Source organism: Heteronotia binoei, chromosome 10, assembly GCF_032191835.1.
Source record: "Heteronotia binoei isolate CCM8104 ecotype False Entrance Well chromosome 10, APGP_CSIRO_Hbin_v1, whole genome shotgun sequence".
Taxonomy (NCBI): Eukaryota; Metazoa; Chordata; class Lepidosauria; order Squamata; family Gekkonidae; genus Heteronotia; species Heteronotia binoei.
This window is the reverse complement of record NC_083232.1, coordinates 52,875,730-52,892,968: the sequence shown is the minus strand read 5'-3', so window position 1 is coordinate 52,892,968 and position 17,239 is coordinate 52,875,730. Positions and strand designations below refer to the sequence as shown.

At 40.5% G+C, this 17,239-nt stretch overlaps 1 protein-coding gene across 1 annotated transcript in view; it reads right to left on the bottom strand.

Annotated features, from left to right (window-relative positions):
• ABCB5 (ATP binding cassette subfamily B member 5) overlaps window positions 1–17,239 on the bottom strand; it is a 57,697-nt gene that overhangs the window by 38,151 nt on the left and 2,307 nt on the right. The window contains 7 exon segments of the mRNA XM_060247702.1: window positions 6,974–7,084; window positions 7,951–8,064; window positions 10,632–10,809; window positions 11,739–11,863; window positions 12,240–12,411; window positions 16,728–16,919; window positions 17,087–17,144. Of these exon segments, the coding sequence (XP_060103685.1) occupies window positions 6,974–7,084; window positions 7,951–8,064; window positions 10,632–10,809; window positions 11,739–11,863; window positions 12,240–12,411; window positions 16,728–16,919; window positions 17,087–17,144 (950 nt within the window).

Sequence of the window (17,239 nt, the reverse complement as noted above, 5' to 3'; positions counted from 1 at the left end):
GAGCTTGAGAAGCAAAGTTTTCCATATTTTTTCTGTTTGTGTTTTTAAAAAAAATGATTGCAAATTGCTTGCAAGATTTTATGTCTACAAGATTTTACTGCTTGCAAGATTTTCTAGAGCAGACTTAATACTCAGTGGGTTTTATCTTTTCAAAGTTACAAAATAATTTACAAATCTGAGGAGTCCTCCATGCATGTAGAAATGTTGCCTTGTCTGTGGGAGGGCTGATGATTCTGCTTTGCATAACTGAATGAGCCATCATTATCAATTAAATAAAATTATGATGATGACAGACTACCTTGTAAAGTGTTTCATGAAGTGAACTTATTGGAGTATAGTATAGATCAGTGGTGATCAAACTGTGACTTCCAGGTTTTGGTCATGGCAGATTGAGCTGCTTCTCAGCTGAGGAGCAGACCAGAACCTCTGTTCTGGGCAGAGAAGGTGATTGTAACACCTGCTGCCTACTTCTTCCAGGCAGGGAGAAGGCCAAGATATGCATATTAATTTCTGAGGGGATTTACTTTGGCTGACAAGGGACTCCAGTGGGGTTCTTTTTTGGCTTTGAAGAGTCCCCGGAGAAGGACTGCATTCAATCATCTACAGAGGATTTCTGAGGACATTAAGTTGACTTAAATTCACCAAGATTCAAAGCTTCTTTGGGACTGATTAACATCTATTTTCAAAAAGAGCAGTGTGCAGAAGGATATCGGCATTGAAGGTAAAAGATTTATATCTATCACTCCGGGACTAATATAAGACTAATTTAAAATAAAAACAAAGGTCTGGATCCAATTATACCATCTTAAATTAAGGAAGATAAAGGAGGGGGTAATACTGGGACTGGTGAAATTGGAGGAATAAGATTAAAAGAGGAAAAACAAATATTGTTTTGAATACCTGTGGTCTGGAGCAGACAACCCCCTCTGAGGAGAACTGCTGACTTGGTGAAGACAACACAGGAAATGGTGTCATAGAAATAACGTGAGACTTCTTAACTATTGAAAACGAGACTCCGTGGCAAGAAAGAAAGGAAGAAGCCATTAAGGGAAGGGAAAATAGCAAGCCTCCCAGCCCTCTCTAGGACTTCAAATCATAGAGAAGTATTGGTGGCCATTAAAAGAAGGTCAAAATTTTAAAAATTAATTAAAAGAAAACGGGACTTTAAAAAATAGTGGAGCCGGCAGATATCATTATTAAAAGGTGAAATCTATTGGATTATATGTTCAGAATCAACTTTGGTGCAGTTTAGGAGAAAAAGGGAATTTTTTTTTTTAAAGGACAGAAAAACCGCGGATGCCATTTTGAAGGAATAAAATTTTTTAAAAATTAATATCTGGGTTTAGGAGCATCAGGGAACAGCGATTTTGGGCTTATATAAAAGGGCATGGTCCAATCTATAAGACTGAGTACTTGAAAATCGAATTTGAGAGGTCAACTTTACAGCCTATTTAAGCAATGGGCAAATAGTGATGTCTGTACAAAAATCAGTAACAAAGCAGATCCAAACGAGGGCTGGGTCACTTGAAGAAGCAAAAATGGCCAAAAGGCAGGATGCTATGGAAGCAAGATTGGTAAAGATAATAAAGGAGTCAAAATAGAAATAAAGAAAGAAATAAAAAAAGACATTGAGTCCAGTGCAGAAGAAGTTAAAAAAGAAATTTAAAAAGTTATTGAAGATCTCAGAAAAGAGTCTCAAGCAGTGTTAAAGAAAGTTCAAGAGGTGGAAGAAAAGGTGAAAGACCAAGGTATAAGAATAGACACAGTGGATTCCACTATTCAAAAAATGCAGGAGAAGGCATCACTACTAGACTGTAAACTAATGGAAAATCAGATACAGTTAATAGGAGTGCCTGAATCTATTGAGACCGACTTAAGGACATATATAATAAAAATTATTGCTGAACTTTTAGAAGAAGACCCAGATGAAACTAACCATTTCTATGACTACATTTATAGGGTAAATCTGGAATATGCCAGAAGAAACAAACTACCAAGAGATGTGATAGTAAGATTTGTGACAAGAGATATGTTGGGAAAGATTCTGAGTAAACAATTTGAGAGCACATTGGAGGTGGATGGCAGTAGTGTAAGAATCATGAAATAATTGCCAAGGAAAGTCATCGGCGACAGGAGACTTTATACAAAGCTGACAGAAAAGCTGAGAGAAAAAGAAATGAGATACAGATGGGTACTCCCAGAGGGTTTAAGTTTTGAATTTAAAGGACAGAGATTTACCATCACAAATAGTCAGGAAATGACAAAGTTTTGGGGGGAGCATAAGGAATTTGGGGGAACAGATCAAGAATAAAAACTATTATGGACTACAAATTAATATCTTGGAATATAAATGGACTAAATTCACCACAAAAAAGAAGGGCAACTTTTCATTGGATTGGGAAACAAAAATGTAACATAATTTGCCTGCAAGAAGTACATATCAAACAAACGGATTATAAATTTTTGTGGAACAAACAACTTGGCAGGGAATTTTGTTCATTGGCCAAGGAGAAAAAAAGGGGTGTAGTATTTTACATCAAACAAGAATTAAACCCCAAATTAATTTTTAAAGACGATAATGGCAGATACATTGCGGTGGAAGTAACATTGAACTACAAAAGAACTCTGTTGTTGGAAATATATGCCCCAAATGGAGCAAAAGACTCTTTTAAAAAAGATATTATGCTACAATTAGACCAAGTGGTGTATGAACAAATTATGATAATGGGAGATTTTAATGGAACAGTAAAAAATATTTGGGAATATTTCCCAGGTCTGGGGAAAAAAAATAATGAAGGAAATTACCAAAGTCATTTTTTGAGCTGGTAAAACAAGAGAGTTTAGAAGATATTTGGAGGGAACTAAACCCCAAAGAACGTGCCTATACTTACTTTTCAGCAAGGCATAATTCTTTTTCGAGAATTGATATGATATGGACTACAAAAGATCTTGGACTATTAATGAAAAAAATAGAGATACTTCCTAAAATAGGGGCAGACCACAATCCAATAATGTGGTCTGCAAATTCAGGGAAAAAGACTCCAAGATGGCGGATAAATGAGGATTTGCTACAGAAACAGGAGATAGTGGTGTCTCTGGAAAAGGGAACTAAATACTTCTTCCAAATAAATGAAAAGTAGGACACTCAATCCCAAATTGTGTGGGATGCTTATAAAGCGGTAATGAGCGGCATTTTAATTACATTAAATAATAAAGATAAAAGAGCCAAAAATAAGCAAATGATGGACATTCAGAAAGAAATTGGAAAAAAGGAGAAGGAGCTTAAAAAGCAACCCGGGAAAAAGAAAATTATAAAAGAGATTACAATATTACAAAGCCAATTGAGACATTTGCTGAATAAAGAAGTGGACTGGAATTTAAAAAGACTCCAACAGATATCTTTTGAAGGAGTGAATAAACCTGGAAAATATCTGGCTTGGCAAATGAAAAAAAGAACGGAGAATAAAGTAATTAATAAAATCATGTCAAGAGGAAAGGACATTGTTGATCATGAAGGAATTAAAAGGGAATTTTATAAATATTATGCCAAGCTATTTAAAAGTAAAAGTATGGATAGAAAAAAAATTGATGTATATCTACCAAAAATTAAGGTAAATCCCTTAACAGAAAATATGGAGAAGGTGTTGAATAAATCAATTGAAAGAGGAGAAATAGAAGAGGCGATTAATTCAATGAAGTTTTAAAAAGCACCCGGTCCAGATGGCTTACGGCAAAATTTTATAAAGTTCTCGCAGAGGTGCTATTACCAAAACTTCAGAAATTGATGAACATTATAAGAACAGATGGGAAAATCCCTAACACATGGAAAGAAGCAGTAATTTCGTTGATACCAAAAGAAGACAGAGATGCTACAAATGTAACAAATTATAGACCAGTTTCATTACTTAACAATGACTATAATATATATGCAAGAATTCTGACAGAATGCCTTAAACAGCATTTGAACAGTTTTATTAAAGAAGAACAAGCAGAATTTCTTCCCAGGAGACAAATTAGAGATAATATCAAAACAGTTATAGACATTATAGAATATTATGAGAAACATCCTGAAAAAGAAGTCGCATTTTTTGCAGACACAGAGAAAGCATTTGATAATGTGCATTGGGACTTTATGTTTGCAGTGATGGAGAAACCGAGACTGGGAGAAGATTTTATAAGAATGGTAGAGGCGATATATTTTGAACAACAAGCAAGGCTCTGTATTGATGCAGATTTAATGGAAAAAATGATAATAAGTAAAGGAACAAGACAAGGTTGCCCTCTATCTCCACTGATATTTATAATGACTTTAGAGGTTTTGCTAATGCAAATTCAAGAAGATAATGAGATAGAGAGACTGAAAGTGAAAGGTTTTTTTTATAAGTACAGAGCATTTACAGATGATGTAATGTTTATAAATGAAAATCCCACTCATGTAACACCACTGTTGCTTCGTAAGATACAAGAATATGGAGAATTGGCAGGCTTTTACATAAACAAGGAAAAATCAAAAATTTTGTGCAAAAATATGTCAAAGAGCAAACAGGAAGAACTACAGAGGTTAACTGAGTGTGAAGTTACCGCTACAGTAAAATACTTAGGTGTGAAAATAACAAAAAATATTGATTTGTACAAAAATAATTATGAGAAACTCTGGCATAAGATTGATGGAGACTTAATAAAATGGAATAAATTGAATTTGTCTATGCTGGGCAGAATTTCTGCAATAAAGATGAAAGTCTTACTAAGAATTATGTTCCTGTTTCAAACAATCCCAATAGTGAAAGATAACAAACAATTTAATAAATGGCAAAGGAAACTTTTAGAATTTGTATGGGCCAGGAAAAAACGAAGAATTAAAACAAAAATCTTGACTGATGTGAAAGAAAGGGGCAGATTTCAACTGCCTAATTTAAAGCTGTATCATGATGCAGTATGCCTGTTGTGGATTAAGGAATGGATGACATTATTAAATAGAAAATTACTAGCATTAGAAGGTCATGGAAATGTTTTTGGATGGCATGTATTATGTATTATGGGAAAAATAAGATGGACGGCTTCTTCTCGCATCATTATATAAGAAGTAATCTGTTAAATACTTGGACAAAATATAAAAGATATGGAGATGAGAGGAAACCGCTTTGGATTGTGCCAACAGAAGTAATAAAACTGCAGTCAGATATCAAAGAAGAATAGTGGTTATCATATAAACAGCTTTTAAAAATTCAAGGAGGAAAGGTGGAATTAAAATTGGCTGAGGAAGTACAGTATAAATATAATTGGTTTAAATTGCAACAAATAAAGAGTTTGCTTGAACAGAACATTAAGAACTATGGAATAAGACAAGAACAAACAGAACTGGAGAGAATGCTGTTTGGGGAAAATGAAAAGCTGATTTCAAAGATATATAAACTATTATTGAAATGGTCTACGGAAAATGAAGTAGTTAAATCACAAATGATAGAATGGGCGATAAATATAAATAAAGAAATACAGATGGAGTCATGGGAACAATTATGAAAGAACTCTATGAAAGTATCTACATGTTATAAAATTAAGGAAAATTGCTTTAAGATGTTATATAGGTGGTACATGACACTTCAAAAATTGGCAAAAATGAACAATCAGGTGTCGGATAGATGTTGGAAATATAAAAACCAAGAAGGATCTTTCTACCATATGTGGTGGACTTGTGGAAAGGCAAAACAATTTTGGCAAATGATTCAGCAAGAGATTTCGAAAAATTTTGGGATATAATATTAAGAAGGCACCAGACATTTTTCTGTTGGGATTACAAATGGAAACATTTTTAAAACAAGATAGAACGATAATTTGGTATATGCTTTCAGCTGCACAGACATTATATGCGCAGATGTGGAAACAAGACAAAATGCCAGAAAGGTGGGAGTGGACTTTAAAAGTTATGCTTTGGAGTGAAATGGACAAGCTTACAAGAATCTTAAAAGAACAAGATTTAGAGAAGTTTAAAAATAAGTGGGGAAAGTTCCAAAAGTATGTTGAAAAACAATGGAACGTTAAAGGGTATTTGGCGATTTTTGACAATGGTTAATCTCTAAAGAAACTTTAAATGGATTATAGTAAAAAAGTGATTATTAGAATACATCTTTTTCATTTTTTTTCCTTTTTGTTAATGACTAAAGGACTACAATGAAAATGGATTACAATTATAACCTATGGTTTTTTCTTTCTTCTTTCTTTTTGATGAAGTAAGATTATTTAATAGATAAAGTTTATTAGTTTTTTAACAAAATGCACTGCTGGGGGTCACCAAAAGAGGGGAGGGATGGAGAAAATGTAATGTATATGTATTAATTTTTAATAACAAATGATAATGTGCTATTACAATATAATAAATTATTTTAAACACAGTGGTGACCAAACTGTGGCTCGGGAGTCACATGTGGCTCTTTCACACATATTGTGTGGCTCTTGAAGCCCCCACTGCCCTATCAGCCAGCTTGGAGAAAGCATTTGTTTCTTTAAATCACTTCTCCAAGCCAAGCCAGCTTGGGTAATCAATGACACCCTAAAATGGACAGAAGTAACCACCACATTTTATCAGGGGTGCTGTAGTTCAGTGGCGGAGCATCTGTTTTGCCTCCAGAAGGTCCCAGGTGCAATCCCTGGCATTTCCAGTTAAAAGACTAAATCAGGAGGCAATGTAAAAGACCTCAGATCCTGGAGAGCAGTTGCCAGTCAGAGTAAACAATACTGATCTTGATAGACCAAAGTTTTGACTCAACATATAAGACATTCAGAACATTATATATTCTTAACCAGATGCAAATATTTATTTGTAATCACCAACAATATTTGAAAGGAATATATCTTGAAACAAATTGGTCATTTAAACTATCAGCACTTTCCCTTTTGTTACACAGAGTAGGACCATTACACTCCCTGCACACAAACAACTGCCCCTCCAGAAAGATGAAAGAAAGAAAAAACTTACTTGAGTATCTGGCCTGGAAGGGTAGCTAAAATGGACATTCTTGAATTCAATCTTTCCTCTTAGTGTGTCTGGTTTGAATCCTTCTTTGGAGCTGCTATCTATGGCCCGGGGCTGGAAAGACATTTGCAAGTAAGTTACAATCTGGGTTGTATCCAGAGTGGGCGAGTGGGTGTATGGCAACTAATGTACTGATTTGTCCCAGACTAGACTTTTCATTATCCATCTGTCAACCCACTTTCATCCAACCATTCCTCCAAGAAACTCAGTGGGGAATGGCTTTCCTCTCTTCTCACAGCAACCCTGTGCGTTAGGTGAAGGATGAAAGACACTGGCCAAATATCACCCCATAGACTTCACCACTGAGTAAGGCTTTAAACTTGCATGTCCCAGAATTTAGTAGGACCAGTTCACAGCACTGGCTCTTGACATATGCGTGTCATGACAGCTTGCATTAAAAGAATGAGTTAAAAAAAAAAGAATACAAGAAGATGAGTGGAGGCTGGTCCCCTTCATGGAGGAGAGTACAATCCCCATGTGACCCACTTAGCTCTGCCTTTTGCACATCTTCCTGAATCACTTTCACCTAGGTCATGTTTAAGTTATCCTGAAAAGAACAACAATGTTCCTTTAAGCAACTAAGGCTGTGAACACTGCAAGGTTGTTAAAGGAGGTAAGAGATAAAAATCATACTGCTAGCAAAACAGGGAACACACATGCTTATGCATGCTTGGCAGCCAGATTACAGATGGTCTTACCGGAGAAACCTCTGATTCCCTCTTAGAGATCTTGTTGAGTTTGGCAGGTAACAAATGTTTATCCACATTCAGGGAAAGAACATAACTCCTTATGAGTTAATGAACGTGCATCTAGATGCTCAAAGTAATCACCATTATCAAGACTTTGCTCTATTTCTTTTAGTATGCACATTGTTCTTGCAATGTGTCAAAACCATCTGATGTATCTTGGCCAATAAATACCTTATTGATAATTTTATAGACCTCATAGGCTGCTCCACGAGCATTTGCCAGACTTTCCAGATTCGGGGATGCTTGTCCAATTGAAAATACTCCAATCAGCACAGAAAAGAATACCTACAGGGAAAAAATTATATATGATTTTCCATCAGTTAATGCAGCAATTCAGTTATTATAAGTCCAAAAATGTCCCCTAAAAAAAAAAAAAGACAAGTAGAACAAACTATACAGCATTGTTATTCAATTTTTTTCAGCAAGTTTGTATCTCCTTTCAATCCAGTTATACATTCTCTTTTCTTTGGAAACCTTAAAAGAGAGAAACCAGAGAGAATTAGGCCTGGTCCGCATATGCCAAGAAGTTATGTAATAGAAAGACAACTGAGATCTTCTGAGATGGCAGAATAGCCTTGGCTTACAGAACTCCCTGCAAAAGAAAACCAACACTAGAGAAGAGTAGGGGATAGAACTATTGTATTGTACTGGTTTTCTATCTGCAGAGAACTTTTTATGCGAAGGAATATTTACATGCAATGATGAAACCCATTTTTCCACTTCAGGGTTCTGCTGCTTCATTACCATGTCATATGCATGTGTAAATTAGTCCTTAGCAAAGTAGCCATGGATTCACTGGGGTATTATTTACAATACAATTGATTTCCACCTAGCAGTATATGGTATGATTATTTATTTACGAACATAAGAAGAGCCATGCTGGATCAAACCAAAGGTCCTCTCAGCCCTGTATGCAGAAAAGAAATTGTTAGGGAGTCTCCAAGGGGGCAGTTTAGTACAGTGGAGTTGACTACATCACAGGGTTGTTGTTGTTAGGGAAATATGGAGAAGGAGAGACATGGCTAGGTAAGAGGTGACAGGTTAAAATGTGTGGGGAGGGAAGAAGCAGCACCTGTGGCAGTCTGGAAATAATAAAGAAAAGTTAGGATTTATGCTTGGGTGTTGTATTCTCTCTGAAGCATTATGCACTGCTCTGGATTCAAAACCTAACCCCAGATCCCTGGACTGCATATTATGCACTACTCTGGAATTAAAACCTAACCCCGGTCTGGCAAGTGTTGCTGAAGAAACTGGGAAAGCTCCTTGAGGTTTTACAGACACAATCTGGTTCTGTTGGCTAGCTAGCAACAGCAGCAGGACAATACGCCCTTAAGAAGTCCCTTAACCCCGGTGCCATGGGCTATTCGCATTCCCTCCCTTTCGTACACCCCCCCCACCTTTGCAGGCAGTCTGAAAGGAGACCAAAGATAGGATCTTTGTCTTGCACCTCCTGAAGCAGCTTTACTCTTAACAGCTGTTGTACCTCTTTCCTCCCACTCTGCATTTAAAAGCAAACCCCAGGTTGCCTCCTGCGATGGCTTCTATCGAACTTCTGGAGGCAAGTCAAAGCCCAAAGATGTTACGATCACACTGAAAGAAGCCAAGTATAAGTTGAGACATACTTCCCCTTCCCTAGCAAGCTGTGCAGGTGTTTCACAGAGAGGGGTAAGGGGGGGAGGCACAGCTGTTTGGGGAGGGTGCCAGGTTGTTTGCAGGGGGTGGGGCTGGACCTCACGGGCATCCCTATGCATACAGGCCTCGGTCCATCTAGCTCAGCATTCTGTTCACACAATGACCATTCAGCTGCCTCTACTGCTTCATTATCATATCATATGCCTGTTTGAACCAGCCCACAGCACAGTAGCCATGGATACATTGGGGTTTTATTTACAATACAATTAATTTCCACCTAACACTACATGGTATGGTTATTTATTTAAGAACATCAAAACCACCATGCTGGATCAAACCAAAGGTCCACCTAGCCCCATACCCAAAATTTTTGTTCGGAGGGCCCCAAGTTCACAATTGCAACAGTATTCTCTTGCCTAGATACAACAGATACAAAGAGTCATAGTGCCTCCGGTATTGGAGGAAGTAGATATCCATTAAGACTAGGAGTCATTGATAGATTCAATGAATTTGTCCAATCCTGTTTTAAAGTCTCCCAAGTTGGCAGCCATGACCACATCCTGTGGTAGTGAGTTCCACAAATTAGCTATATTATGCTGTGTACTTGTTTTTGTCTGTCCTGACTTTCCAATTCAGCTTCAGTGGATGACCCAGGTTCTAGTATTATGGGGAAAGGAAGAAAAGCTTTTCCCTGTCAGAGAGCCAGTTTGGTGTAGTGGTTAAGTGTGCGGACTCTTATCTGGGAGAACCGGGTTTGATTCCCCACTCCTCCACTTGCATCTGCTGGAATGGCCTTGGGTCAGCCATAGCTCTGGCAGAGGTTGTCCTTGAAAGGGCAGCTGCTGTGAGAGCCCTCTCCAGCCCCACCCACCTCACAGGGTGTCTGTTGTGGGGGAGGAAGGTAGAGGAGACTGTGAGCCGCTCTGAGACTCTTCGGAGTGGAGGGCGGGATATAAATCCAATATCATCTTCTATCTTCTTCTTGTCCACTCCCTCCACACATCTCTTTTTCATTGTAACTGTGTGGAGTTGCTGGTTTACTTAACTATGCTTTTCTTTAAGGAATATCCATTTCAATAGCCAACAGTTGTACATAAAAAACTGAGCAGTGCTTATATAGGCTGGATCCCTAACCTTCAATCCAAATGAAACTTTTACTTGTGTTTGGAGTCCCAAGACCATATTTTAAAGTCTGCATTAAGTAGAACAACTAAACTTACAATTAACACTTTCCCAATGTCATATGTCTTTGGCTCCTCCTGTACGAGTTTAGTTCCATACCAAAAGGCAAGTGCATAGCATGCATATATAAGAAACTGGGTGATACCCAAAGAAGCATTGGTGGTGATGGCTTTTTTCATTCCAACAATCTTAGCTTCTTCTAGGTTTGCATCATACCTAAAAACAGAGCCAAAATGTTCTAATTCAGATGTTTGCTTTGACTTTTGGTTCCACAATTACAGTTTGATAAACACTTCCCCAATCATGCAACATCTTTGAGCAGTGTGAATTACATGTTAGTTCCCTCCGCTCAATATATAGATTCATTTTTTTGCAGCAAGTGTGCTGGAAAGTACAACATTCCCTGTGATGAAGGCTGCAAGATGCTCAACCTGTACACTCCACACTACTTTCTGCCTTTGTTACTACTAACCACCAATACTCCCTCTAAGCTGTGGAGTCTTGTGAGCGACTGGCATTAAATTTGTGAGCTACTGCATAGTTTGCTCTTAATGTCATTTTTCCTGAGCTACAACAAACATGTGTGAGTTGGGTACTAAAAAACTGTGAGCTATCTCACACTAACTCAGCTTGGAGGGAGCACTGCTAACAACATGGATGAACAGAGGCACAATATGAGTTATGGTAAACTTTGCTCACAGGGATATGATGCGCTGTGTGAATACATATGATCCTCCAGACTGGTAACATGGAAGAATCTTTTAAATGTTTATCTAACATACAACAACAAAGGCATGTGCTGGGCACATCCATGGCAACTGAAACAGTTTTATAAATATTTCTACCAACCACCACAGATAAGCCTATTCTTCATATGCCAGAGATTCCCACTGATGGGGAAGAAGCACACACTTTATAAGGCTATTGTGCACTCCTTCCCCACTACATAAACTTGATAGGCAAGTCTACCCTGAAAGGTTACATTTATATGCTGGCTGGGAGGGATGATAATTTCTCCTTGGAGAATGCTTCATTCAGTTTTTGGAAATATAGGATAAAATGTACACTTCTACACAGGTTTGCTTGCTTACATTTATGCAGCTGTTATACATAGCCTGCATACATATGTACCCACAGGATTTTACCTCGCAGTAGCTTTCTTCTGTCCATTAAAAGCAGTAACAGTCCTGATGGCAGACAAGATTTCTTCTGCAACAGCACCTGCTTTAGCATAAGCTGTCAGCTCTTTAGTAGTTAGATGGGACAGAAGCTAGAAAATGTAAAGAAAAATCACCAAAGTTTAGAGACTGTTAATTCCCCTTATATGAATAAAGTTACTGTGTATGATAAGAAATCAGAAACATCTTTTGGTGATATGCCTTAATTCTAGCACTGCATAAGCCCCATTTTCACACATATGAATTTGGCTGCACATGTAATTCTCTGTGCAGAGAAGTAACCATCTCCTGATTAGCTTTCTATACCAAAAGTGATGACATGGATTTTAGTAAAATGACTGGCTAAACATTCTCTTTAAAAATGCATATGCTAAAAAATGATATTACTTTCTCTTAAAAGAAAACACAGCACATGGGATTTAAATGGTGTAACTTAATGAATTATCACTAGTAGCTTCATCAACTTACATACGACCACACAGCCCCAGATGCAGCAATAAGAGGGCTAACAGCTAAAATCACAAGAGTAAGCTTCCATCCATGCACAAATCCTATGATAATCCCCGCCACAAAAGTCGAAGAAAACTGGACTATTAAACTGATCTTGTCTCCAATGCCTTCTTGAATCGTATTAATATCACTGCAATCAAAGGAGAAAAAATGATGGATAAGAACATAAGAGAAGCTATGTTGGATTAGGCTAGTGGCCCATCCAGTCCGACACTCTGTCACGCAGTGACCCAAAAAACTAGGTGCCATTGTAGGGGGGGGGGTTTATGTGGACACAAAATTAGTCTCATAAGTCTCTCAAGTCTAATGTATTTCATCCCATTTTCTTCAGGTTTCATAATAATTATTCTTACAATACATAACTATACGAACATTATCTTTCTTTGGAGAATCTCATCACATTTACTGAAGCTCTAAGGCACAGAGTGGTAAAGCAGCAGTACTGCAGTACTGTGGTCTGAACTCTCTGCTCACGACCTGAGTTCGATTCCGGCGGAAGCTGGATTCAGGTAGCCGGCCCAGGGTTGACTCAGTCTTCCATCTTTCTGAGGTCGGTAAAATGGGTACCCAGCTTCCTGGGGGGAAAGTGTAAAAGACTGGGGAAGGCAATGGCAAACCACCCTGTAAAAAGTCTGCCGTGAAAACGTTGTGAAAGCAACGTCATCCCAGAGTTGGAAACGACTGGTGCCTGCACAGGGGACCTTTCCTTTTAAGGCACAATAAATGTGTCATATTTCATGCACAAATTCTATTATCTGATTATTACTGGAGGAACGCCTCACCCACCAACCCAGTTTCTTTTTTCCTTTTCCTTCTGGAGACATCCTGGGATTCAAAAATTGAGATGGAAGCAACAGATCCATTCTCTTTATACACAGAGAGTGAGAATCAGCCACAGGGACTTATCAGCAAGTCAGAAGAGAACAGTGGCATGAAAACACAACACACAGGGCTGGCGCATGGGAGTAGGCCAAGTAGGTGGCCGCCTTGGGTGCCACTTGGCCTAGGAGTGCCATGAGGCACCCTCTCTCACTGCACCCACCACCTCCCTGCACCCACCTTCCCCCACCTGCCTCCCTCCACCTCCCCATGCCCGAATACGCTTTCCATGACTCACTCAGGCTGGGCTGCCCCTGCTTCAAAGGGAGGCCCCCCATAGATCTTCCAGAAGGCCTACAAATTCTTTTTATTTATTTATTTATTTGACCTTACCCAAGCTTTGGAATATTAGAAAAGTATGTATCTCTTTAATCTGAGAGGAAGAAGGGAGATCTCAGAGCAATGAAGCCAATCCTCTATTTCAAAGGGAGAAAGAAAAGTAACTGGAAATTTGCTTGGAAATGGACATATTCACTCACATCGACTTAATCTCCTATCATTCTAAAGTAATATAAAGGAAGCCCTGAGAATGCCCAGCATTTTGTTCTAGCTGCTGGGTCCCATCTTAATACCAGATTCCTGCAACTAGCTCCAAACCCTCATTTGGGAGTGCAAAGTGGAAATGTGTGCATGACTCTGCTTTGGCCCTGCTATCCAAGACAGGCAACCCCCAAAGACTGTGCTCTGCTTTCCTACCCTGCTCTCACCAATTTATTCCAACAAACCTTCTTGGATTCCACTCAGTGGATAGATTCATACGTTTTCTTCCTTTGTATCCCACCACCTTATCCTTCCTTTATATTAGTAACTTTTTAAGGCTAGGATTTAGTAAAAGCTAGGATTTACAGAACTTTTATTTAATCTCTGTGTGTTTTTGTATGCTGTTTGCTAATTTCCTTTGCTATCCATTTTCTTAATTTCTAAGAACCTGCATACTCATATAAGGCATTGGATTAAATATTGGATGCTGGTGTATACCTGGCAGAAGGTCCCAATAATAATTGCCCTGACTGCACCTGTATATAGGCTCTTGACATGTTAAAGGATGACCCTCCTGTGGGTGACTTTAGGGTTCCCAAATCCCCCGCCTGGGCGGGGGACCCCCGATTTGGAGCCTCCTCCCCCCGCTCCCCAAACATCTGGAAAGCGGGGGGGAAATGGCGGCCCTTCCCACCTGCCCGAGCCAAGCCGAGGGCGAGCAGGCCTCTGGCTGGGTTCTGGCTGCCGACCAAGGTCTCGCGCCGCGCCAGCGGGGTGGGCTGGAGCTCAGCGCTCCCTCTTGGAGTCCTTTTCTCTTGGGTGGCGGCCACGCAGCTTCCTTCCCACCTCAGCCCGGCTGGCTGGGGGCTCTTCCGCGCCCTGGTGGTGGAGCGCCGGCTGTCCCCGGAGGGAGGGAGGGAAGCTGGCGCGGCTGCAGCGGCGTCTTGCTCACGAGGAGGGCGACGGGGCACAGGCAGCGGCTGCCTCACTTGCAGCCTTCCTTGCTCCGGAGGAGCCCCGACGCCAGGTGAGGAGCTGCGGGCGCCGCCATGGCCGAAATCGGCATCAACCAGTCCAAGCTGCCCGGCGTCAAGGAGGGTAAGGCGGCGGGGCTCCCACCAGGCGGGCCCTGCACTGCTGCCCTTGCCCCATGGCCCTCTCTGCCCTGCCCTGCCTGCGCACGGCCCCGAGGAGAAGGAGGCGGGCAGCCCCAGCGCCACCGACCGCAGCCCGGCCAGCCCTCCAGCAAGTGCCTGCCTTTCTGGGGAGCCCGCAGGCAAAGCACCTCGGCCTCCCTCCTTTCCTTCCGGGCCTGGGAGACACCCTCCCCGCAGCCAGGGGCCCGCTCGGGAGGGCTACCTTTCTCCAAGTGAGGCCTGGAGAGCTCCTGGAATGGCCACGGAGCTCCTGGCTGCAGGGAGCCCCGCCCCCACCGGGAAAAGACGGCAGCTTTGGAGGAGGGTGGGCGCCCTCGAGGGCATGGCTTGCATCCCCCCCCCCCTGGTCTGTGTCCTTAACAAGCTCTGCCTCCAAAGCTTCAGGGGTTTCCCGACCTGGAGCTGGCAACCCAGCGCCTCCCCAAGTAAGTCCCACTTAGTAAACTGAGCTAGGGCCATGCGATAAGGCTGCAATGTTCTGTGTGTTTTCTTAGGTTTCGTGGTGTTTGGTGTTCCAGCGGGTACTCTCTCTCTATCTACAGAGGTTCCATTTGCCCATGTCAACTCACAGCTACTGATGGCCCTCTCTTCCACAGCCTCTGTTATCCTGGCCCCGCTGGTGGACCTAGGGTTGCCAATCCCCAGGGTCGTCAGAAAGCGGGGGGGAGGGGAGGGAAATGTCTACTAGGCACTCTATTATTCCCTATGGAGAACGATTCCCATAGGGAATAATAGGGAATTGATCCGTGGGTATTGGGGGCTCTGGGGGGGGCTATTTTTTGAGGTAGAGGCACCAGATTTTTAGTATAGCATCTAGTGCCTCTCCCCAAAATACACCCCAAGTTTCAAAACAATTGGACCAGAAGGTCCAATTCTATGAGCCCCAAAAGATGGTGCCCCTATTCTTAATTATTTCCTATGGAAGAAAGGCATTTAAAAAGGCGTGCTGTCCCTTTAAATGTGATGGCCAGAACTCCCTTGGAGTTCAATTATACTTGTCACATCCTTGTTCCTGGCTCCACCCCAATGTTTCCTGGCTCCGCCCCCAAAGTCCCCAGATTTTTCTTTAATTGGACTTGGCAACCCTAGGTGACTTACATATGCATATGGATCATTTGGGTGACACCATGACTTTGGTTATTGTTAAAAAAAAAGACAAATTGAGGCATTTGAACCTAGAGTGACATTGGAACTATGCCTCACCAAATCAGCCTAATCCCAAATAATTACCATTGCAGATTACAGATGTGTGCCTCAACCTAGCTATTTCCTATGAATACTGGAGGTCTAAAGCATACATAGGGGTACCCTCATCTCACGTGAATATTTTCCTTTTTTTTTTTTAATAAAAGGAAGAATCCATGCATGCATTCTTCTATGTTGCGGGAGAAATTTTCTCTTTCTATAGTTCATAAACCCTTCCTATATCCACAATTTCCCAAACAATATGGCATTCCCATAGAACCAGTACATGAGACCCAATGGCAGATTTCATAAACAAGAGATAGCCCACAACTGTTTTCTTTATAAAAGAAGAGAACTCTGGCAACATATGCATAAGTTTGCTTTCTGTTGAACTTAATGAGACAAATAAGACCTTCAAGAATTCAGTGTGTCCATCAGTGACCCTATTTTCTAAAATCTCTGTAATTGATGCAGCCCTTCTGTTTTCTTTTGGCAGAATTTTTACCACTTCAAAAGTGATCCACATGCATATCTCTAGCAGATCAGGAAGGAAAAGAGCACATACAATGCATGCAGCTCACCAACTATTTAGACATACAGGAGTGGCAATCACCTTTTATGTGGTTCCAAGTCTCTAGCTGGATTTGGCAGATAGACCCACAAAATCTGGCTAGGTATCCTCCAGACAGAAGACAGTTACTTCCTTCCATACCCCATCCCCAACAGCAGAATAGAAATTTCTTACTCAGTAAGTCTGGTATTCAGTGTTCCAATGCGGATGGTATCAAACCAGGCCATCTCTTGGTGAAGAACAGCAAAAAAGAATTTATCACGTATCCTTGCTGTTTGTCTTGCAGCACTAGTCAAAAAGGCCCAGACCTGAATGGAGCTGAGGAGCAACACACCACAACCAAGTCCAACATAGTAGTAAGCAAACCTGATGAAGACATTAACAGCTAAAATAAGCAGCATTCTGTTGAACACATTAGTATACTGAAAAAAGGAGTGTGATTGTAATCATACACTGAAAGACAAAAACAAAATTTGCCTTTATAGCAAGATAAAGTTATAACTTCTCAAAATAATAACTGTATGGGAACTTACGTGGTCATGTCGGCTTCTATACTTGTTGCACCAGCTGGACACTCTGAATTATTCCCATCTATAAAATAAATGGTAGCAAGAGTATAGTTGAAAAATGTATTGCAAACTGTTTTCAAACACAATGTCAACATGGCATTTTTATATGGTCCTGCA